This window comes from Carlito syrichta, unplaced genomic scaffold, assembly GCF_000164805.1.
Source record: "Carlito syrichta isolate Samal-C Ts95f unplaced genomic scaffold, Tarsius_syrichta-2.0.1 Scaffold305643, whole genome shotgun sequence".
Taxonomy (NCBI): domain Eukaryota; kingdom Metazoa; phylum Chordata; class Mammalia; order Primates; family Tarsiidae; genus Carlito; species Carlito syrichta.
Genome location: NW_007249739.1, coordinates 417,418 through 442,699, shown reverse-complemented (window position 1 = coordinate 442,699; position 25,282 = coordinate 417,418). Strand labels below are relative to the sequence as shown.

The 25,282-nt window shown below is 47.5% G+C and overlaps 1 protein-coding gene across 1 annotated transcript in view; it reads right to left on the bottom strand.

Moving 5' to 3' along the window:
- TG (thyroglobulin) overlaps positions 1–25,282 on the bottom strand; it is a 279,837-nt gene that overhangs the window by 164,007 nt on the left and 90,548 nt on the right. The window contains exons 28-34 of the mRNA XM_008061957.1: positions 22,373–22,438; positions 19,921–20,001; positions 15,008–15,145; positions 13,831–14,007; positions 12,549–12,660; positions 10,316–10,395; positions 8,242–8,385 (exon numbers count right to left, since the gene is read on the bottom strand). Of these exons, the coding sequence (XP_008060148.1) occupies positions 8,242–8,385; positions 10,316–10,395; positions 12,549–12,660; positions 13,831–14,007; positions 15,008–15,145; positions 19,921–20,001; positions 22,373–22,438 (798 nt within the window). The remainder of the gene's footprint in view (positions 1–8,241; positions 8,386–10,315; positions 10,396–12,548; positions 12,661–13,830; positions 14,008–15,007; positions 15,146–19,920; positions 20,002–22,372; positions 22,439–25,282) is intronic.

Below are 25,282 nucleotides of genomic sequence, written 5' to 3'. Positions count from 1 at the left end.
GAGAGGGAGGGGCATACCTCATCAACAAGGGTACCTGCATGATCAATGTTTATATACCTAACCCTGAAATGTACCCCACATCTTTATAATAATATTAAAAAACGAAACTCCCCCAGGGACCCTCCTACTGAGAACCTGCCTGTGTAACCTTGGGGCAGTTGCTCAGTTACCTTACACTTGTTAAACACGTGAATTCTAACCCTTCTGAGACCCGTGCAAAGGTGTGCTGAGCCAACTCTCATAGGCTTGAACGGCAGTAACGCATGTACCTTCCTAAGCAGCAGGTTGGCAGCTTGAAATAGGCCACCATGATGGGAATATTTACACCATGGCAAATGGCAAATGTTTTTTGTAATATGGATACATAATATCATAAGAAATACATAATTGGTCTTTATCCCAGTTTCTGACACAGAGCTCCTAAAACCAGTGTCATTTCCTGAATGATAAGGATCACAGAAGCATCTTTTGTTATAATATTTTGTCTTCATCCCTGGCCTCTGACACAAGAGCTTCTAAGTCCCTTGGGACCTCTGGCATGATAAAAGCATCTATTTGTATGTTAATGAGATGGGGACCTCTGGGCAGCCTCAGAGCAGAGGGACTAGTTGTCAAAGACCAAGGCTGAGTGGAGGGTTGGAATTTCCACTCCCAATCCCTACCTCCAGGGAGGAGAGAAGGGCTGGAAATTGAGATTATTCCACGATAGGCAAAGGCTTAGACAATTATGCATAAGTAATGGAATTCCCATAAATTCTCTAAACAACCAGGGTTGGGCAGGGCGTAGTATCTCACGCCTGTAATTCCAACCCTTTAGGAGCTCAAGGTGGGAGGATCACTTGATACCAGGAGTTCAGGACCAGCCTGGGCAACATAGTGAGACCTCACCTCTACAAAAATTAAAAAAAAAATTAGCTAGCTGTGGTGACATATGCCTGTAGTCCCAGATACTCAGGAGGCTGAGGTGGGAAGATTGCCAGAGCCCAGGAGGTCAAGGTTGAGATGAGTCGTGACTGTGTCCCTGCACTCCAGCCTGGGTGACAGATTGAGACCCTGACTTAGAAAAAAAGAAAAAAGAAAAAACCCCACCAGGTTTGCAAAGCTTTTGCGTTGGTGAACACAGGTGCTGGGAGGGTGGTGCACCTGGGGAGGGCTTGGAAATGCCACCCCATCCCGTCCCCTTGTCCCCTTGCTTACTCATCTTTCATTGGCTATTCCTGAGTTCAGTTCTTTCTAATACAACTTTAATAGTAAGTAAGTCATTTGAGCCAATTATTAAACCCAAGGAGGAGGTCATGGGAACCCTCAACGTGCAGCTGGTTGGTCAGAAATTTAGGAGGCCTGGGACTTGTGACTGGCATCTGAAATTGGGGGCAGATTTGTGGTACTGAGCCCTTCACCTGTGGAGTCTGACTTTAACTATAGGCAGCTGGTGTAAGAATGGAATTGAACCAAGAGAGCTGAAAAACTGGTTGATATGAATGGGGGGGGGGACCACATTTGGTATCAGAAGTGTTGTGAGTAAAGAGTAGTTCTTACCTCCACTTGCGTCAGCTGTAAAATATTTGCCAGCACACCGCCGAATGGCGTTAGCAATAGCCCCTAATTCAGCAGATTGTTCGGGAGTTAAATGAGATATTGCATGCCAAACGCTAGCCTGGGACCTGGAGCGGACTCTATGCTCAAGTAAGAGGGAGAAGCCGTTGATTTGATGTGAGCAATGATGAGAAATAGACATACAGTCACCAGCAGCCGACCGGCGGGAGTTTCTATGTGGGCTGCAGAGAAGCGTGATGAGAAGAGCTCGCTATTTCCTTTCCAGTTTCTGTTCCTGTGTCTAGCATTGCATCACGGTCCGAATGCATTTGTTGAGCAGAAGCAGGAAGTGTGAGGCGTCACCTGCCTCTTTTAGAAGTCCCATTGACTTTGTCAAGAAACCAACCCTGCCCCGCTTGCTACAGGACACAGCTGTGCATAAGATGGGCAGCCTTAGTCATCCTCAAAGGACAGAGGGGGCCAGTGCCCCAGAGACCACCCCTTCCAGGAAGCCCTGGGTCCTGGGACACTGCCTGATGACAGAGCAACCCCTCATCTCCCTGCACTTCCACCTTGTCCCCTAGAGGCTGCCAGGAGGGGGCTGCAGACAGCATCATTTGCATTCACACGTGCTTAGCCCAAGCCTCTGCCCTTCTGTGCTAAGAAACTTCTGCTCCCTGTGGGCTTCCCTCATGGTGCACCTCTGCTCTGGGTCTGGTCCTTTCCCCTCCTTGGGCTGGGAGACTCATTTCTGTCTTTTGTTCTGTGAGCACGGCCTGTAGGAGAGTTACCCTGTGGTTGCCAGGGTGCAGGTCTCTCCTCTGAGGCTGTGAGGTCTGGAGGGCAGGGGCACACAAGCCTACCCTTAATCAGTTAGACAGACAGGTTAGCGCGGTCTCCGGTAGGACTCCATTTTACCTGGGGAAGAAGCTACAAGCTGCAGGATCCAGACAAGAGCCACACGCATTCCCTCACTTTCTCTCATTTTGGAGCACATTTTCCTCATTGGCCTGCCACCTTTTTAGTCCTTACTACTCACCAATTAGGTCTGTGTATTTTCAGTCCCTACTACCAATCAATCGGCATGCCTGAGTACTATGTAATCCCCCAGCGTGGCCTCAGTGGCCTCTTTGGCCTTGGTGTAACCCTCTTGGGCTGGGGAGCGGCAACCTCCTTGGGGGGATCCACTTGGGCCCCCTCTTGGACTCCACCCCTCACTGTGAGAGCTGTTAACACTTGCTTCCTGAATGAACTTTGACTTGCCCGCCCTTTCGGCATCTTCAACCCTCAGTCTTCTCGGTCATGAGACAAGAACCTGGGATTCATCTGGGATTCATCCAGACAAGAGAGTTGTAACCTTTCCTGACCAGGAAGGGAATTCTCCAAGCAAGAGCTGGGAGCTGAAACACCACTCAGAGTTCCAGGGCTGTTCACACCCCCATGTTCCAGAGTGCCATAACCATCGTGCCCTTGGACTCATCCTTGAACACCACGTGGGTCCCAGGCTGGCCATGCAGCCCCAGTATGACTGCAACAGCTGGGCAGTGGCCACTGCTCCCCCCAACCCACCCCATGCTTTATCAAGGCAGCTTTCCCCAAGTCACTTTGATAGAATAGAATTTCCTGTTCCCTTTCATGCTCTGAGGAAATCCCTGCCACACACCCCTGAGAATCCCACCACAGTAACAAGCCACATTGCTGTGTGAGTCTCTGATCACAGAGAGAATGATTATCTCTTGGGATGAGGAGAGGACAAGCATCTGCCTCCCAGGGGGTATGAGTCGGTCAACACAGAGAGACCCCTTTAGAGTTGTGTCTGGCATCCAGTAGGTGCTTAAGAAAGGTTCCTTTTCTTTTGTCTCTGCCTCCTTAGACTGTCAGTCATGGCCAGGGACTTCTGCTCTCTCAACTGCCCACACCGCCCCAACGCCCCTCCCCCATACCTCCAAAGTGTTTGGTACACAGTCAGAACTTAATAAATCTCAGTTCCTGATCTTTCCTACTAGTAATTTCTCAGAAACAGGGGACCTAGTGTTAATGGGCTCATGGTAATTGCCCAGAGTAGACATTGTTACTGCACTCAGTGACGAAACCCTGAGTTTGAAGCAAGGCCAAAGGCCATGATTGAGATTCTTCATTGGAATTCCTTTGTGAAAATGTATGTCTCCTGAGCCAGCACTGACTGAAGTGAAGGAGAGGATTCTACCCATCCTGTGAGGCTCTATTTCTACCATCATGTGTGCGATTGTCTAACACAGAGATAAGAATTAGAAAAAACAATGACAATGTCAGCTTCAGCAATGAGATTTTCCAACAGTAATCTGGCATGGTTTTATCAACTAGGGAAAATAGAATCTAAAACCATTTAAATGTTCAGAAGTTAGCTGGTATGTATGTTTTGGCTCAAAATATATCAGAAATCAAAAGATGGTCTTGTATGGGTCAACACGACCCAACTAGGCGAGGAGTCTAATTTATTAAACCAATCTCTTGTTGAGGCTTCAGTGAGCTGTGACCCTGCCTCTGCACTCCAGCCTGGATGACAGAGTGAGACCCTGCTTAAAAAAAAAAATCTCCTTAAGGAAAATTCTTTTTCTCTGCCTAGGTCTTAGGAAGAGATAAGACTTACCCCACCACCCACTTCTGAGAGAGACCACTAAGGGGAAAGGACCTAGTCTCGCCCTGCTGGAGAGTCATGTCGTACCATGTCATCATTGCCCTGTGACAGCCAGCCCTCCTCCTACTCTGAAATGGGAAACACAGGGTCACTCACACCAGAATGCCCATCAGCCATGTGCCTCCCGAGGTGTCTTCTATTTGGGGCTCACGGATGGAAGAATGAAGAAGTGATATTGTTGTAGCACCTCTTCTTTCTCTCCCCATGTCCCCCAACACTGAAAGCCAGCAGCGTCCAGTGTAAATGAAAGAGCACTTGCTTGGGCAGCTCTGAGTCAGCAGGGACAGGAGACTGCAGAAGCAGGGCCTAGAGGCTGAAAGGAGGCTCAGGAGACTTGCAGCAACAGACATCCATGCTTCCTCTATGTGGTTTCATTGTTGGTCCCCTCCAAAACACATGTTGAAATTTAATTGCCATTGTAACAGTATTAACAGGTGGAACCTTTACGAGAGGATTACACCATGGGAGAAATTAATACCACTCTAAAAGTGTGAGTTCAGCCCCCTTTCTCTCTCTTTGCCCTTCCACATTTCTCCGTAAAACAATGAGCAAGAAGACCCGTGCCAGATGCCGGCACCTTGACATTGGATTTCCCAGCCTCCAGGACCGCGAGCCAATACATTTCCATTTGTTATAAATTGCCCATACAGTAGTATTCTGATAAAGTAGCACAAAACAGACTAAGACACCACCCTAGCAGAATTATTTTTTTCTCCTGTGTTCCCTTGACACTTTATTGATGAAACCATTCTAATACTTAGTCTTTTCTGCTAAATTTTATCATATTTGCTTGTGCCTTTCTCATGAGGCTGTGAGCATCTAAGGAAAATAACTATATCTTGTTAATCTCATTTTTTCCCTGTGCCTAGTACAGTGCATGGCCCAAAATAGACACTCAGTAAATCTTCAGAACTTCTTAAAATATGAGAGATCCAGCACCAGAATGGTCTATGTATTTATAGTCTGTAAATCCTCTTTAGAATGTGAGTGCCTGGGGGGTCAGGAATCATGTCTTACACTGAGCCATATAATACAGCAATTTAGAGTCAGAAAGACCTGGATCCAAATACTAACTCTGTAATTTAGCTGCTGAGTGACCTTGGATAAAAGATCTAACCTGCCTGAACATCTATTTTCTCACCTGACATGGGTGTGAGGATTAAATGAGATAATGCTTACAAGGTGTTTGTCTTCAAGTCAGGAATATAGCAAAAGCCCAAATAAACAGAGGCTAGATTTATAGCAGCGGAGGGCCCCTTGATAAGTTGATACTCAGTCAATGTTTGTTGAATGAGCCCCTCTGTGAATTTTTAATTCCCTGCCATGTCATTTCTGGTCAAAACTCCTGAGTCCCCAGATTTATCCTACAGATTATAGGTTGGAAAAAGTCAAAGGTCTGTGCAGTCAGACGAAAAGAAACAGAACAGACGCAATGAGTTGGGACAATGAGTACCTTGGGTTCTTTTTCTTGCCAACTCCTGTCAAGATATTGTAACACTCTAGTCTGATTCCTGTTATACTTCTGAACAAATGAATTATGCCTTAAGCCTCTTTTTACCCAATTCTTCCATGAGTAATATGAAGATGGAAAATGGCATTTTTTTAGATGTTGGTGAGGTGAGGCGGTGAGAGGAGAGACTAGGCAAGGAGGCATTGGGAGGTGAGCATTCAGTTCTGACACTCCCAGATACCCAGAGATGCCTTTGGGCCTCCTTCAGGGTCAAAGTCCTGGGCAGAATTCTCTCACCTCCCCTAGGAGTTAAAGAAGGGAGACTGATATATATATATGGAACATTCCTTCCTAAATAAAAACCCTTTGAGGCTATTTCATTATACAACCATGATGTTTTTCCTAAAATAATTCAAGATGTTAAAATAAAATAAAAAGCCAATAGAGTGAATTCAGATCAAATCACAGGATGTTGAAAGTAGACATTAGCAAAAAGATTCCATTCAGCCTGGTAATAATTAACTCCAAAAACCATCTGCCATGAAGTCAAAGCATACACAGGGGATTGGTAGGCTCACAGACAAGGGCCGGGGCCAGATTCTACCCTGTAGTCCCACCTGAACCTTTCAGGCTGGATATAGTTCTGGAACAAGAGGCCAAACCACCAACTGGTTTGGTTTGGTAGTTTGTCTTTTTTCTCCCCAGTTAATGAGTCAATTGCTTGTTAGTCAACTGAGTTGGGGGGAAAAAACAATCAGACAAGGTGTTTAGGTATTTCCTTATCCAATCTCTTATGGGTTACAGAAGACCCACCAGGAGAGAACACCATAAAGGGGTAGAATACATGTTTGGAGTCAACAGATCTGGGCTTGCAAGCTGAATCTGCTTTTTACTAGCTATGTGGTTTGAATCAAGAAACTTCAGTTTTCTAGGCTACACTCTGCTCTTCTTAAAATAGAGGAAATAATACCCACTCCTTAGTGGTATCACGAATACTAAGTGACATAACCCATGTAGAGCTATCTTGTGTCTGACACACAGTAGGCCCACAAAGAATGTCAGTTGTCCTCGCTCCGCCTACTTTGGACAAACCATCATGTTGGGTCATGTAAAGAATTTGGTGATCAAAGTTATGGATCTCTAAGACTCCTTCCAGATCAGACAATCCATGACTCTAATTTCTAGAGCAAGTGCCAGGCAAGGGCTAGTACCAATTCTGCATTTTTTTTTAATTGGAGTCTCACTCTGTCACTCAGACCGGAGTGCAGTAGCTGCTCCCGGCAACTGCAGCCTCAACCTGCTGGGCTCTGGCGATCCTTCCGCCTCCGCCTTCCAAGTAGCTGGAATTACAGGCATGTGCTACCACACCCGGCTATTTTTTATTTTTTATTGTAGAGACGAGCTCTCGCCAAGTTGCCCAGGTGGGTCTCGAACCCATGGGCTCAGGCAATCCACTTACCTCGGCCTCCCAAAGCGCTGGGATTACAGGCTAAACCACCAAGCCCAGCCAATTCCGCATTTTTTTATTATGCAACTAAGGAAGAAGCCACTAGTGGGAGAGCTTGGGAATACTAAAACTCAGCTAAGCCTCTCCATTTGACTCCTTCTAAGACAGACGGGGTTTGAATCTGAGACGTTTTTGCGAATTTGCTTCTGGGACGCAGGACGAGAATGTCTGACTTCATGCAACTGACCACCACTCTTCAATTCTACCCACGCCAGAAACACTCAGGATATAAAAGTGAGACTTTCCTCAGGACAAACCCAAGATAGATGATGGAGTTGGGAAGACACTAATGCTGCCTCTTTGGTAGCTTCTCCACCACGGAGTGAAGGTCATTCATTTATCCCTCTATCAGTTTCAAATTGAGCTCCTAAAATGTGTCCTAATGTGTCCTAATATTATCAGCACATATGGCTTCCAAGACAGGGCCAATGCTGTCTTGGTCCTGAAATCCTAACTCTGTGTGTTGCCAAAGAGACATTGGGTGTCCCCCTTTCCCTCCCCGAGACTGCCATGTGCTACCATTGACCTGATTGATTGACAGGGTGAGAAAACCAAGGAAACCTGGCAGAGTCCACATGTATTGATTTTACCTGTCTGGCAACTCTATCTTCACTATGCTTTGAGAAGTATCCTCTGCCCTGGTGCATATAGTCTTGTTGGGACCGTCAAGCTGTCCCCCCGCTCAGGCAGTGGGTAGACTCATAGCCCAAGTGAGGTTAAACTGTCTCTCTTGAATTTAAAGGCTTGAATGTAACAACCAAACCCTATGGAACAGAGCCATGATGACAAAAGCACATGGGACAATCGTCCATTTGTTCTTACTAAATACCTCTGTGGAGTTGGTCCATTTCCATTGTTCCTTAGACCTGGTTGGTCATCTCTCCTCTGAGTCAATGAGCAGACTTGCAATAAATTCCTTGTCTGCTTACGTTAAACAGAGTCCATTTCTATTGCTTGCACCCAATGAATCCTAACTAATCTACGTCTCAATTCACAGACACCATCCTAATGCACGACTGGAAAATAATCAGCTAATGAGACCCATATAGCTGTTCTGGGCAGGTTACTTACTGGGCTTCTGGTACCATCCAAAGGGATAGGTTCGGACTTCGATGTCTGGAGAGCCACAGTCCAAAATATGCCAGGCTCCTTTGTTCTCCTCACTGCACGTCTGAAGTCCCAAGCTATTCAGAGTGAGGCACGTCACCTTCCCTCCTGGAACAAAAACAGCCAGGACCGGAAAAATCAACACGATGGAAGATTCTAACTGAATGAGAGAAAGTCTACAGAACCACTGTTCAGCAGACATTTGGGGTGAGCTTCTGTATTTCAGGGAGGATTTTAGCCACTGCTACAAAACCTGTTACCTGAACTTCAGAAGCCTCTGACACAAGAGCACAGAGAGGCAGTTAATATGTATCAAGCACTATCACATGCCCAGGATGTGCTAAGGCTGCTACCTGCATCATGTTGCTTGGTCCTTGGACAACCCTATGAGGAAGATAACATCTGTATAAGGGGGACCTCCAAAAAACTGGTATTGTCTTTGAAAGGGTGGGCCTTGTGTTGTACAGACTTTCCTGCTAGGGAAGTATTCTAGAAATCCATGTGTATCAGTGTACCAGCTAGCATGGCTGTGAGAGGTTGCATTCAGCTTCAGTGATTTTTTTCTTTCTTTCTTTCTTTTTGAGTAGGAGTCTCACTCCGGTGCCCAGGCTGGATTCAGTGGCATGCTCCCGGCCACTGCACCCTCAATCTGTTGGGCTCCGGCGATCCTTCCGCCTCAGGCTTCCAAGTAGTGGGAACTACAGATGTACGCTACCATGCTCAGCTAATTTTTTTATTTATTGTAGAGATAAGGTCTCACCATGTTTTCCCGGCTGGTCTCAAACCTGCGGGCTCAGGCAATCTTCTTGCCTTGGTCTCCCAAAGTGCTGGCGTTATAGGCTTGAGCCACCACGCCTAGCTGATTTTTTTTTTTTAGTCTTTCAACGCATTTGCACATTTCATGATGGGTGATTAGCAAGAGCACCTGTCCACACTACGCTGAGTTCAGTAGTTTCCTTTTATCAAAAACAGCATGACCCCCACTCCCCACCCTCCCTATTCACCTGATCTCTCCCCTAGTGACTTTTTTTCCCTTCCCCTGATGAAAAAAATCTTCAGAGGAAAACATTTTGCCAATGTGGAAAAGGTGAAACAAACAAGGGCAGAAACACTCAAAGGCATGACAAGCTCAAAAATGGTTTTGAGCAGTGGAAAAAGCATCTCAATAGATGTATCACATCCAACGGGGAGTGCTTCCAAGGTGACTGAAGTTGAAACGTGTAAGTATAAATGCACAATTTTTCATAAATAAATTCTGGTCGTTTTGGGGTCCACCCTCATACAGATGAGGATACTGAGACTTGGAGAGATTAAGTGATGTGTCCACTAGTCAGGAAATGAACCAGATTTTCAATTCAGAGCATATGGATGGATCCAAAGTTCACCGAGCTGCCTAATGCAGGTCCCGAAAGCCCACGGTAGACAGCTAAGTGAAGTGTGGAAGGAAAGAAGTTCAGACAGGTAGAATGGCATGTGTAAGTTGATGGTCACTCAACCGGGAGCCACATCCCAGATGTCACATTCCTTCGCCACCATCCTCTCCAAATGCCCGTTGCCTTATCTGTGAACGAGGCTTACTCCTGACTGCCCACTGGAGAAGAAGCTGAGGATTAGATGAGATCATAGACGTGAATTTGTTTTCCTTTATTTTGTTTTTGTTCGTTTTTACAGTATTTATTTGTGTGTTCTTTCGATTTCAGTCGCCTTAGGGGTACAAATAGTTTTTGGTGGCGTGAATGCATTGTACAGGGGCTGAGAAGGTTGGGCTTTACGTGTAGCCCCCCTCCCCTACCCATGCCCATCGTACCTGATAGGTGACATTTCATCCCTTCTCTCTCCCCCTCTGAGTCTCCAGTGTCCATGATACCATTCTCCATGCCTTTGCAGACCCTTAGTTCCGCTCCCACTTCTAAGTGAGAATATGCGGTGTTTGGTTTTCTGTTCCTGAGTTGGTTCACTTAGGCTGATATGAATGTGCTTCCTGAACTATAAAGTGAATTGTAGAGGGAACTATAGAGGGAATTGTTATCACTGTTACCTTTTAGTTGGGAAACGTTTAGAAAACCGAAGCCAGTGCAGCACGGGTCCACATCACACAGACGTTCACATTCGAAGAACCTGGGGGAAAAGGATGAAGAACCAGCCTGAAGGCTTTCCCTGGTGGCCCGGGACGTACTGGGGGACTGAAGTTTAGTCATTCTTGCTCTTGGAAGGCAGCTTTCTTTACGACTACCTAAACTGGGAGTGCTTGGGCCAATGTGCTTGAGAGAATTCCCAGCTTCGAGGGTTTTTCTGAAAACAAAGCCCTAGTCTTCTCAGAAATGCTGTCTTCCATCTTTGTTCATCCACACATGTACCCATCCCGCCTATATTCTCAGCCTGTGCTGTTCCAGGCTCCAAGCCAAGCCAACCTGGGATCCCGGATGGGCTCCCACAATCCTTTCAGGGAAGCAGAAAGTCTCAGCTTTGGTCTCTGAGAAAAGGAAGAAACAGTCAGGAAAGTGTTTTTAGAAAGGGGAGATTTTATGTACAGTCAGGGTGACCCAACCAGGGGCCCGTTGAAAGGGCAGGAGCTGAGTTTATGGCCCCTTGGCTTCCTCTCTCACTCACTGCACAGCACAGATGAATCACACTCTACGAACACATTTCTCTATTCTGGGTCAGCCCATCTAGGCTCACCCAGTATCTGTCTCTCATCTACTCCATGCAGCTACTAGGGCCCACCCTCAGCTTCTGGGACCGGTCATGGCAGGAGGGACTTAATGGCTCCAAACCAGTGCTCCTGGGTTCAAGTCTAAGTATTCCCTGGCCTGACCATGTGTCACTCATTCCTAAGTCCTGAGAGCTTCCTCACCCTCTTCTCGGGGTGAAGACCCTGCCTTGTTCTCACTGCTATCCTTCCCTGAACCCAAGTCACATCCCAGGAGTGAAGCTTCCCTCCACGGGACAGCCTCTCCAGTGATGGCTACATCTGCACCCTGATGTCTGTGAGCCCCTTCCCAGTCCTTCCCGTGCCCTGAGTCCTGAACACCTGCCCACCTACCTCTTCCTGTTCCCTTTCTTGGAAGCTCATTGCTAACCTCCAGCCTAGACACTTCCCCGAGTCCGGATGCATAAGTTCTGCTTTCCTAATTCCCATCCCAGCTCCATGGTCCAGCTGACCCTGGCCCCAACCCTCCTTTCCTTAAACCCCTCCCATTAGCAAGGCAGTGGCCAGCCAGACCTCAAGACAAACTAGCCTGTCATCCTCCTCCCTCTGTTTTCAAAACACATTCTGTTTGGTATCTCCACAGCACTTCAGAGATCAACCTTTCACGGATGAGTGGCTCTGAATTTTAAAGTACAAAATAATCACCAGGGGTGTGAGGGGGTGGGGCTTCCTTAAAGTTCTGATTCTGGAACCCACCCCAAGAAATGCTGATTTGGGCAGGCCCAGAATAGGACCCAGAAATATGGTTTATAAAAAGCGCCCTTGGTGCTTCTGATAGGCGCGTTCTTTGGGCCATGCCGAGAGACACATCGCCTGTAAGGAAAATAGCTAAATAACAACCAAGCAAGTACATGGAAAAAAAAATGTTTAAAATAAGTAATAAAATAAACAAAAAGCACTTTATAAGCTATGATGATGTTAAAAGTTCTACATACTCTACAGATTCTGAATCCAGCAATGTGAAGCTTTCAGGATCGGGTAGATTGTCATATTTGATAACTCTTATTAATGAGCTATAGAGCAGAGTGTCTCTTTTCCAGTGACCAACTGGAGGTTCCAGGTTAAATTTTGTTTAATATCAGTAAGTTACTTTAACCAAGCTTTTTTTTTTTTTGAGTCAGAATCTCACTCTGTCGACCAGGCTGGAGTGCAGTGGCACGCTGCTCACAGTCACTGCAGCCTCTACCTTTCAAGTAGCTGGAACTACAGGTGTGCACCACATTTCCAGGCTAATTTTTTGATTTCTTGTAGAGATGAGGTCTCACCAAGTTGCCCAGGTCGGTCTCAAACCCATGGGCTCTGACAATCCTATAGCTTTGGTTTCCCAAAGTGCTGGGTTTACAGGTGTGAGCCACAGCACCCGGCCAGCCAAATTTTAAAGAAATGGTTACCACCTTATTAGCTTTTTCCCCTTAACTTTGGGTTTTATGTGTTTTTTTGTTTATTTTGCTCTGTTTTTTGTCTTTGCTGCTTCTGCTTATGACAGTTACTACTTCCCCGTCTTTATGGAAGTAGAAGAGTCTTAATGATATATATTGGGGACAGGGCAGAAGTAGCTTACCCACTGGAAATGGATTTTTCAGACATGGGCACTTTGTTTCGAATGGAAATCCCCGTCAGTTTCTGGAATGGCAGGCGAGTGTAGAAGTTCTTCACTTTATCTTGCAGTACAACTGCACAGGGGAAGAAATTATATTCTTTAGAGATTCAACATATCCCCAAAAATATGAGGACAAAGGAATGAAAAACAGACCGAGCGCCTCCAATTAGAGATGGTGTATTAAATTCATGTGTTGACTCTTGACTTGGAAGCTGGAAAGCACATAGAGAAATACAAATGGACTTCATGGACCCAAGAAAGCTGACTCAACTTTTCTGTGGGAAGAACCAACTCATTATGCCTTCTGAAATCCCGCAAGGTTTAGGTATTGGCAGCACTGAGGATGGAGGTGGCCACAACAGAAGGATGGGCTGAAAAGCTACTTTACGAAGGAATGGGGTCTCCAGAGATACTCCTCTGCACAACACAGTTGACAGCTGCCCCTTCCCCACTGTGGAATGAGACATAAGCTTCATGCTCTGGAGAGGACAGAGGATAAGCTTTCTCGGGTACAAGAGATGAAGTTAATGGCATGAGCACCACATGGAAGTGGAAGAATTTTTCAAGTTTGTTGGTGAATGTTGAGACTCCACCTTCCGACTTTATTTGGTCCCCAAGCCACTAGCAGCCAAGCTCATGCCTCCAGGCCAGGTATTGAGAGATTTCTTTGGAGAGAGGACCTAGAACTATTGAAACGAAGATCAACCAAAGGGTGGCCTAACCAACTTACACTACAGAGAAATCTAAAGTCAACAAGCTCCCACCATACACTTGCAGTTGCCCAGTCAGCTTGTGGAAAAATAAGGGTCACCAGACATCTGAAAAAGTCCTCCAGCAAAAGAGATAAAACAGTTTACATAAATGAAGGGTGGCAATATCTGGAAGGAAACAGAGACTGTACAGGGTGGAAACAACTCCAAAAAAGGCATCATTCATGTGCTTGGAGAGAAAGATCAACTTCTAAAGTAGTTAAAGTCACTGCTGCTAAAAAAACAAAACGAAACAAAACAGCCAAGTAGAATTCTAACTGACACACACCAACACATATCAGTTAGATATTGTCTTGGGAGTGAAAATTATTCTCTAGAGTTGACTTGATGCATTTCTGAGTGGCTTCACATGTCTACAAGGAGCGTGGATAACTTTACTTTTGAAAGAAAAAGAAATTAATCTGGATATGTCTAAACCCCCAGAGCTAGCACCCATCCAAAGTCTAGCTTTTGCAAATTCCCCAAGCACTTACCTTTTTTCCGGAACAGGCTCTTTGGTTTGTGGGGCAGGATCAGTGTGCAGCCTTGGGCACTGGACTCCATGATGCTGTCACACACCTGGGCCTCTGGGTAGAGGGCACAGGTGAAGGCCAAGGGTGCTGTCTCTGTTACCTCTGCAAGCTGACAGAAGGAGGGCTCCTGCACACAACCTACAAGCAAGAGGGCAGGTAGGTTTTAGTACTTGGGGGGCCTGCAGGGGGATCAGCCTATGGGATCCTCCAGGGGAGATGCATGGTAGGGATCCCTCCTAGTTAGGGCAGAGGTCCAAGACAGTCATGACCCTCCAGTCTGGAAGGCCTGAGCCAAATCTCTGGGGTTCTGCTTGCTGGAGAGGGGGACATGGGGCCCTGAATAAAGGCAGAGTCAAAGTGGCGAGAGGGTAAGCCTCAAACTCAGCAATACAGGGGGCGAAAGGAGAGAATTCCATTGATCTACCCATGACCATCTCAGAGGCAGTCAGGCTCTGCAGGCCAGAGATCACAGGGTTGTAAAAGCTGGGAACTTTGTGAATGATCCGCCTGTCCTATGCCTGTGTCCATCTTTGCTGCTGGTATACTTAAGCCGCCTCAAGGGCAAGAGACAGAGTTGATTCATTTTGTTGTGGTTGTTGTTGTTACTGTTGTTTTAACCCCCAAAGTCAAACACAGACCTGGAACATGATGTACACCCAATAACTGCTGGACGGATGGATGGATATGGAGAAGGATGTATGTATGTATGGAAGGATGGGTGGATAAATGGATGCATGGATGGATGGATGGATCGATGGATGGATGGATTGATGGATGGATGGATCGATGGATGGATGGATCGATGGATGGATGAACAGATGGATACATGGATGGATGGATGGACGGATGAATGGATGGACGGACGGATGGATGGATGGATGGATAAATGGATGGATAGATGGGCAGGTGAATGAATAATAGATTCTTGGAGCAGAGTGGGGACAAAATACACTGTAAACTTCTTGAAGGTATGGGTTATGTCCTTTCTTCCATATGACCCATGGTACTAAGAGTGCAGTAATACCCGAATTCTGCCACTGAGGTTGATCTCAACCGTCTTTTAGGAGTTGTTAAACCGGGTCTGCAACGCCTGACCGCAGGGTCTGGAAGAAGAAAGATGAGAGCTAAGGATACTTACGGGAAAGGCACCAAAGGTTTGCCTGCTGGGCTGAAAACAGGTGTTTGAAAAGCCAGTGCTGCTGGCTGGGCAGAGATCGGTTTTCATTGATGATGACCTGGTCAAGGTCCACAGGGAAGAACAGTTCTGTTGCCAAACCTGAAAAATAAGAAAAGCGTCAAATTCTTTCATCTTTATCTCTGCAATGAATATGAGAGACACATGAAAGAAAACCAGACACAGAGACAGAGTAAGAGATGGAGACAGAGACATGTTCAGGTTGTGTGAGGCCAGGGCAGGACTGAAGTCAGGAAAGTTGGGAGTCTGGTCAGGCAGGAATGGTTCCATAGGCCCTGGGAAGTCCTAAAAATTATGGAGTTGCAAAATCTTAGAATCTTGGTTTGGAAGTAAGCTGAGAAGTCACTTGGGTCACCATGTCACCCAATACAGGACTTTTAACCCTTGAGATTTCAGACTAATGTCCCTATAGTCCTGCATGACATCTCTGTGTTGACCATGGCAGCCCATTCCATTGTCAGGAAGTTGGAGAGTCAAATCTGTCTCTTTGTAACTTTTTTGTTTTTGTTTTTTAGAGACAGGGTCTCACTTTGTCACTCAGGCTGGATGGAGTATGGTGGTACAATCAGAGTTCACTGTAACCTCAAATTCCTGGGCTCAAATGATCCTTCTGCTTCAGTCTCCTGAGTAGCTAGAACAATAGGCATACCAGCACTCCTGGTTTTTGTTTTTGATTTTTTGCTAGAGACGGGATCTTGCTGTGTTGTCCAGGCTGATGCTCAAACTCCTGGCCTCAAGGGAACTTCCTGCCTCAACCTCCCAAAGCACTGGAATTATAGGCATGAACCACTGCACCAGCCTCTTTGTTACTTATAACTGCTGACCCTCCTTCTGTCTTCCGATGTCCATGTGGAAGTCTGACCTCTCTCCCAAATGGCAGTCTTTGTCTATAAAGACAGCTTCCAGCTCCGTTCAACCCACACCCGGAATCCACCCTCATTCTCTGAGTGTTTCCTTGTGTCCGCATATACCGTGACTTCAGCTCAAGGCTCTTCCTGGGATTCCCTCTCCCTGCAGAAGAGAAGTCAAGCCCTTTTCACAGTCTGAGTTCTAGCAGCACCTTGAACCTCATCTCCGCTTGTCTCAGTTTCCCCTCAGGCGGTGCACAGGCCCTCATCACCCTAGCCTATCAGCCCTGTGCAATTGCTCCATAATCCTTCCCTACCCCACGAGTGCTGTTTGTGTCTCAAAGGTCAGCTTTAGTAGATGATGAAAATGTGTGATGTATGCAGGTCTCTCTCCTCTCTCTCTCTCTCTCTCTCTCTCTCTCTCTCTCTCTATATATATATATATATATATATATATATATATATATATATACACCCAGGAGGTCCTAAAAATTATGGAGTTGTATACGTGGAATACTATTCAGCCATAAAAAGAATGAAACGATGCCTTTTGCAGGGACTTGGATGGCGCTGGAGACCATCATCCTATGTAACACAGGAATGGAAAACCAAATACCACATATTCGCATTTATAAGTGGGAGCTTAGTTATGGGTCTGCAAAGGCATAGATAATGGCATGATGGACACTGGGACTTAAAAGGGGGAAAGAAGAGGGGGATGAAAATCGCCTGTCAGGTACAACGTGCAAGGTAGGGGCAGTGGAGACACTTAAAGCCCAGACTTCTTCATCACTATATAAAGCAGCCATGTAACCAAAAAGCACTTGTATTCAACTTTTGAATACTAGAGCTATTCAACTTTTCTTTTCTTTTTTTTTTTTTTTTTGAGTTGGAGTCTCACTCCATTGCCCAGACTGGAGTGCAGTGGCATGCTCACAGCCACCCCGATGTCGACCTGCTGGGCTCTGGCGACCCTTCCACCTCAGCCTGTTAAGTAGCTGGAGCTACAGGCGTGCGCTACCATGCCTGGCTAATTTTTTATTTACTGTAGAGACGAGATCTTGCCAAGTTGCCCAGGCAGGTCTCGAACCTGCGGGCTCAGTCAATCCACTTGCCTCGGTCTCCCAAAGGGCTGGGATTACAGGCTGAGCCATCGAGTCCGGCCTTAATTTTTTTAAAAAAAGGAAACAAAAAAGGGGAAAAAAAATGATCAGCTCTGTCCCCACCTGCTCTGATACCCTGTGTCCCTGGGAAGAAGTTATCCATTGCTTTGCCCCCCCTTGAGGACTCTATCCTTCCAGATAGACTTACACGGGGGCATGAAGCAGGTCAGGGTGAGGAGCTGGGCATGTCTGCATATTCACTCATCCGGGGCTTTGAAATAAGGGCCCCGCATCCCACGTACACCCCCTTTGCCATGGACTCAGGCACATGCCTAGCAGCCCACGTCTCCTGCTCCACGAAGTGGCTTCACGACACAGCCTCTTCACTAACAAGGCCAGAAGTCTGGTGCTGGCGGAGACCCCAGATGCCACGCTGCCACCCCAACTCGCATCCCACGTGATTATATAGTGGCTGGGTCCCATCCTGTCTCTTGGCTGAACCATGCCTGGCACAAGGCGGGACTCAGGGTGAACATGGATCACCTCTCAAGAGAGCCAATGATGGGAGAAAAAACAAGGCACAGGACTGAGGCACACCTGAAGCCCCTTCAAGCGCTCTTGCCTTCCAAGCTGCTACACAGGGCCTCTCCTTACCTGGAACACCTTCCCAGGTGTCCCCAGGAGTGTCGGGCATATCCAGGTTCCTCCGAGAAGCCCTTCCTGACTCTCACAGGCTGTCTGGCATCCCCCTTCCCCTGCTGCCCCCCACTGGCAGAGACTCCCATCCCCAATCATTTTGCCACCCCCTCCCCAGCATCTGCCCCGGACTTTTTTCTAACATGGCAAGTACATCAGGTATAAAATGAGTGGCTGCAGTATTCATTCATTACCCAACATTTTTGGGCATATGTGCTGTGGCCTTGGACATCCACAGACTAGTGAGAAGCCATCGTTGGCCAGCTGGGACGGCAGCATGGTCTCCGGGGTCTCCGTCACACCAAGCCTCCAGCCTTGCCAGGTGCTTGTGAAACTTTAGTTAGGGATAGGGTTAGGGTTAGGGTTAGGGTTAGAGGTTAGGGCTAGGGGTTAGGGTGAGGGTGAGGGTGAGGGTTAGGTTTAGGGATAGAGTTAGAGTAGTGGTTAGGGTTAGGGTTAGGGGTTAAGAGTTATGGTTAGGGGTTACACAGGGACGTTCATTCTGATAGAAATATCTGGAGGCTGAAATGGGAGGATTCTTCACTGTGCTTCGAGTCAGAGGCCATTCTCATGGGCACTGGGCAGCACAGCCTGAGGATGGCGCACAGTGAATGGACATGGTAGATTCCCCTGGCCTGAATGCATGAGCTGGGGCATAAGTTCCTAGACTCAGTGGACGAGCAGGAAGAGACACCCCCTGCTCCAGTAGTCGATCATGGGAGACATCTCCAGCCTGACTCCACAGAGTCCCCTCTGCTGGCACTTAGCTCCTTAAGCCCAGATGCAATCAACTGAGAAAGGGAAACTGAGTTGTGTCTGTCCACCCTGAATCCCCCCAAGGTCTCTTGTGGGGCCACACTCCCTCTATTAAGAAAGGGGTACTTCCTGTGGGACCCATGAAACACAGGCCTAGAATAGTGTGTAATGATGGACTTGGTGGAATGTTCTCAAGTGCCTTAGACTTGCTCTCAATTACATCAACATGGGCTGTGTGGTCACCCCTGAAAGGCGCTGCTGAGATTCAGCGTCACAAAGGCAAATGCCCAACCAGGCAGGCAGGGCAGGAGTGCAAGGCACACCTGGTAAGCACCAGGCAATGTGCCAAGTGTTTGCCATTTGTGGCATGAGAGGCAGACAAGGTCCTGTACTCTACACAGAATCCAAGGTGCCTATCATGAAGGCACACTACTCCAGGCCTGTGGTGGCATGTGGTCAGTGGCGGGAAGGTGTCTCAAGTTCTAGTCTCTCTGCTTTGTAATGTGACATTTTTGCCATTGTACTGTGCCATCTCCCATGCCAGCAGATCTGCTTCTTCTCTTTCCTCTTCCTCCTCCTCCTATTCCTACAGTGCATGCGTGCAGGTGCATAATCACACACACACACACACACACACACACACACACACACACACACACACACACACACTGCAGACCACAAGTGGATGTCTGTTAATCCTTTCTAGGTCCATATGGAGTGACTGATCTGTCTCTGTCTCTCTCTGTCTTTCTCTGTCTCTCTCTTGTCTCTGTCTGTCTCTCCCTCTCTCTGCCTATCTGTCTGTCTCTTTCTCTCCTTCTGTCTCTCTTTCTCTCTGCCTATCTCTCTCTGTCTATCTCTCCCTCTGTCTGTCTCTCTCTCTCTCTGCCTCTCTGTCTCTCTCTTTCTCTCTGTGTGTGTCTCTCTGTCTCTCTCTCAGTTCTATTTCCATCTCAGTAATAACGGTAGCCTCCGAAAGTCGAGAAGCCTCCAACATGATGGATGCACTGTTCCTGTTACTGTTGGGACTCGGAGCTTCCACTGCACAGCATGACTCTCAGAAGGTTCTCGTGGACATCTCATTCATGAGACAGTTTCGGAACATTTATATCATGCTTGCACTCCTCAGGACTGACCCAGTGAAGCCACTGACCACAGTGAGGTGAGCCGTGCTCTTTAATAGGTTTTTCTTCTGGTTTTGTGATTATGGTTGTTCTTGTTTCCAGCAACAGTGGTCAATTTGCAATGGTCTTGCCTTACTTTCCAGGCTGGTTGCCCATCTGAGGAGCTGCCCACATTTATGAGATGGATAACTGGGTTGGAAGCCAAGAGGGTGTCAGAGGCCGTAGAATAGAGCCCTGGCAATGAGTCCCTTCATGGATTAGGCCCTTGGAAGCCCATCTTGTCTCCACCGTCAGATACCCAAGTGTCCAATCGGGCTCGGGGTTGGTACCTGTTTCTGCTGGAGTGGCTGGCCTTGGCGCTGTGATCCTTTCACATCCCGCAGACTCAGGCCGAGAACCCATGTCCGAGTCTAGGAGGGAAAATAGGAGAGGTGTTGCAATGCTAAGAGGAGGAGTTGCACCACAATGTAGGACACCCTTGTGGCCACAGCCAAGGGCCAAGACACACTCAGAAACACACCCTAGGTGTGCAATCTGGTTTTTATGGAGCATCATGCCTCCTCTCAGAAACAGAACTGTTATTCTCTGTGATGTCGACATTAACATATGCAAAGTCCTTTAGAGTTAGCAAAATACAAGGGGGACCCCCAAAAAACCCATCAGCATCAGTGTACCAGCGAGCATTTTGTGAAAGGCTGCCTTATGGAAGAAAAGTCCCAAGCTGTGGCAAATAGGTGACTGGTTCTTCCGCCATGACAGCACACATACTCACACCATGCTGAGTGTTCAGCAGTTTTTGAACCAAAATATCATGATTCCCATGTCTCAACCTCCCTATGCACCTGATCTCTCCCCCAAGTGACTTTTTCTTGTTTCCCTGGATGAAAAAAGTCCTTCAAGCAAAATATTTTGCTGATATGAAAAAGGTGAATTTAAAAAATGGTAAAAGTACTCAAAGGCATCAAAGTGGGTGAGTTCAAAAAGTCTTTTGAGCAGTGGAAAAAGCATCTCAAAGTGTATCGCGTGAAACAGAGAGAACTGTGAAGGTAAATGACGTTTAAACATGTAAGAATAAATACATACATTTTTATAAATAAATTCCGGGATTTTCTGGGTCCCTCTCATATGTTCAAAAATATGGGTGCAGATAGGGAATAAGATTTCCATTCTTCTCTTGAGACAACAGAGACTCAGAGAGGGAAATAATTTATTCCAGACCACTCAGATGGTCAGTACAGGAGTTGGAATTTTAGAAAATTAACCAAATGCTCAAGTCAGGAAAGGGTCTTCCATGACAGCAGAGTGAGGGTGTGGTGAGCAGGTATCAGGCACGTTCCTGAGTGACGATCCCTGGGGCACCTCCCTGTACTGAGACAAATGTCCTTGGGAGAACTCCATGCTTCCTCTCCCACCAGCTAATGCCAGATGTTCCTGATAACTGGGAAGCACTGGACTTGGGACACACCCTCAGTGTCTGGACCTCACCTTGGGACTCCTTGATGGGGCATCCCATGGGCATTCCGCTTTGCCTTTCCAAGTCTCATTTTTCACTGACTGAAGAATGAACAAAATGCCACCCCTCTCTGGAGCTACTTTCTAGGCGTGACTAAGTGAGAAAAGGACACCATCTTGTCCCATCATTGATGATGAAAATGACGGTGAGCACCTTCCTTTTCTTTATCTCCTTCCCCTCCTTTCTCCTTCCTCCTCTTCCTCCTTCCTCCTTCCCCTCCTCTTCATCATCACCACCCCTACTGACATTAATTCGCATTTATTAGGCAGAGGGCACCATTGGAAGCACTTTGAGAGGTGCATCACTGCTCACACAACTCCCTGAGATCAGTGCCATCTTTATCTCCGGCTACCCACAGAGAATCCGGACTTGGAAGGACTGGTCCATGTGCTCCAGGTCACATGAGTGGGGAGTGACGGAACCAGAATTCACACCCGTCACTCCAAGTCATTGCCCTTTCCTGCTTTTACTTTGTCGGCGTAAAGGCAGATCACCAATCCCTGCTAACGATCAGAGAAGGAACTTTGGAGGACGGGGAGGCAGTAGGGGGCTGGGGACCTGTCTCGTGTCTCTCCCCCAGCACGCATGGGCAGGACGTGTAATGGGCCACTGCCTAGTCTGCTCCCACTTGAGGTCCAGACCCCTCAGGGGTCAGGACTGTGCCTCACTTGTCTGTCTCCTAAGTGACCTTCTCTGTCCCTGGGTCTGTGTAGGCGCTCAGTCAATGTCCAGTAAACTTGAAGGAGAACAGACAAGCAGAAAGGAAGTACCAAGTGTACACTGTCCCCAGGTCTCCCCACCTTGTCCCACCCTGTCCTGTGCACCTATGATGGCCTTCTCTCTAAACAGGAGTCCAGGGCCCCACCTGCCTGGAGTTCTACCCTAGAGCCCTGAGCCCCGGCTAGAGAGGCCCCTGGGACTGAGTCCCCTTGGACAAGTATGTCTGACAGCTTGCAGGGGCACAGAATTCCTCTCCCGATGACAAGGGCCGTTTGTGGGTTGTGAACTGTATCTCACAGGAAGCTGCTGCTTCCTTCCCCCTCCTTTCTTGGCTTTCCACACTACACTGTTCATTTTCTTAGTAGACTTTGGTATCTTATCTGATGCGCGGGGCCCTCTTGTTCCATAGAGAGCACACATGCACTTGGAAATGAAACCTCTCCACACTTCTCTACGAGAGCAGCGTGCCCAAGAATGAGAAATGGTGCCAAACAATCTCACGTAATCAGCGTCCTATGGACCCCCCCGCCTCCCACCGTGGGGCCTACCTTTCCAGAGATAAACCTGTTGGAAGCTGGTCAAGCTGTCTTGAGTTCCTTCCTGAGGCATCAGACCTGCAAAGAAAGATGTTTGTCTCCATGAGCGTGAGTGTAGCGCTCACCAGGTACCCATCATTACCACAATGGTTCCACTCCCCTGCCCCAGTCAGAAAGATTCTGTTCCCCATACAAGGTATAGCCCAAGAGTTTTTTTTTTTTTTGGACCTTTGTTCCAGTGCCCTGGACCAAAACAAAAACAGCTGGTCAGATCAGGTGTCATACTCCGGGTACCAAAGGAACTATTTTGCTGAGGAGTTCTGAGTTCATGACTCAAGAGAATCACTTAAGGAACTGAAGAACAGCTTGAAGAAAGCAAATCTCTGGGAGACTCAGAGCTATGTTAGTTTTCGGCATCACTTAACTCCCTGAGACTCTTGCCTCATGGGTAAATGCGAATGGTCATTATGAGGATGGGGATAATGTAGAAACTGTCTCTGTGCTGAGTGCGGTGGCTGATACTGGTAATCCCAGCACTTTGAGAGGCTAAGGCGAGAGGGTTGCTTGAGCCTAAGAGTTCAAGACAAGCTTAGGAAACAAAGCAAGATCTCACCTCTACAAAAATAAAAAAATAGCCAAGCATAGTGGCACATGCCTGTAGTCCCAATTACCTGGGAGGCTGAGGTAGAAGGATCACCTGAGCTCAGGAAGTCAAGGCTGTGGTGAGCTGTGATTATGCCACAGCACTCCAGCCTGGGTGACAGAGTGAGACCCTGACTCAAAGCAAAAGGCAAGAAGGAAGGAAAGAAAGGAAGGAAGGAAGGAAAGAAGGAAGGAAGGAAGGAAGGAAGGAAGGAAGGAAGGAAAAGATTTAAAATATCTCTGGAATCCTCGCCATTTGATATGCAACCGCTTGGTGGTAGCTCCATTATTGAACGTATCACCAGTATTATCAAACTTTCCTTTCCTGCAAACTCTACTCTCCTGGATGCCAGTCAGGAGGACATGGACTTCCCACACTTTCTTGATGGTTAGTGTTGTCTCTTTTGTTCGACAAGCTTAGGCAGCACAGCAAGACCTCAGCTCTCACTTTCTGCCAATCTCCCCTCAATATGGAGGCCTAGGATATCGTTCTGAGAACCCAGAGTGTAGGGCAAACTGTCCCACGAGTCATAGGAGCTAGCTGGTAAGCAGCGTGAGCCATCCAGATATGATCACATCTTGTTTCTAATGATCATTAAGAGCTGGTTATGGGTGAAGGGTCACCATCACGTATCCAACAGTGTCATGAACACCTTTCATATATCACGTGGTTTAAACTTCACAGGCGTGCTATCAGAGAAGGTCCCTGGTTGACAGGCGAAGCATCACAGTCGGAAGAGGATGATGCCAGAATGTAAAGCTCCTCTGTTTGACTCTAACCCCCACACTCTGTCTCACTTACTTCACTAGAGAGAGGATTATATGCAGGCAAACACTTCTCAACCACTGGGATTCTGAGCCCAGTTGCTCTAGTGCCTTGGCTCAATTTAAATCAGTCTTCGACCAGTCACCGATCTGGAAGATTCCTGTTCATCTGATTTTGACGAAAAGGTGAGTTGAGTTTAGCTGTGAGAATATTACCAGTTCTGCCTTAAATAAACCTTCTTAACCCGATGCCATAGGAACACCGAAAAAGACAGAACGGGGACTTTACGAGACCCACTGAACAGGTTACAGATTGCGACAGCTTCTGTGTCTGTTTGCTAATAACTTCTTGGACGGATGGCAGAATTCAGACTTGCTTTCATTACAATCCACCAGTGAGTTGTGTGGGAAGAGATCTCCAGTCATCAAAGATTAGCATTAGAATCACCTAGAAATCCCGAGCATCTAGCTTGGTTTAGGGAGATTCAAAACAACCATGTGGACAGGGGAGATCTGGTCAGATGGGGCCAGACTCCTGTACCCTGGAGGCATGTTGTGAGGATGAAAATCTCTAAAGGTTCTGCCCATCTGAGGTTGGCCAGCTGTACCCACCCAAGGGCACTCACTCCAGGAGGCCACACATCCGTCTCTCTGTAGACAGTGAGCTTCCCTCCGTAACAGGAGCCAGATGCTAAGACCTCAGCCTCTCCACCTCTCAGCATGAAGCGGGGCTGAAGAAATGACCATGGAGGAAGGAACTCAGCTGTGCAACTTACAAGTTGAATACCCTTGGGGATTCCCTGTCCCTCCACCTCACCACCTCCCTCAGTAAATGGAGACAACACCATTGATCTCCTGGTCTCAGAAGATTTGTGGAGGAGACACACAGAGAGAACCGCAGATCTACGCCGAGGTTCTCGCTGGGGAACTGCCAAGTCATAGCTGCCCTGGTCACAGCGCAGGCTGGACAGCACCAGAAGTGCTGCCATCCAGGGATCTGCAGCCAAGAGCTGTGAAGTGCTGGTGGGGACATACCCCAGTTCCTCAGCCCAGCTGGCCCCGGATCGTTCTGAAGGGTATTTAGCCCTGGTTTGGGGGTGAGCATAACTGGTCTCAGCATACTTTACTGGCTGTGTCGCACCCCACATAGACCCGCATCGGTTCCTTGCCCTTCCTAAATAAGCCACAGTCCTGAATCTTCATCTCAAAATTGGTTCTGGGAGAGCCCAAATTAAAACACAAAGCACAGGACTAAGCACACAGCCACACACAACCCAAGACAGTCCTAAAGCACTAAGAGGGCCATTTGCAAATGGTCCATCCTGCCGGGCGCGGTGGCTCATGCCCGTAACTCAACAGCTTGGGAGGCCCAGGTGACAGGGTTGCCTGAGCACAGGATTTCAAGCCCAGCCTGGGCAATATGGTGAGACCTCGTCTCTACAAAAAATCAAAAAAATTGCGGGGCACTGGTGGCGCACACCTGTGGTCCCAGCTACTTGGAAGCTGAGGAGGAAG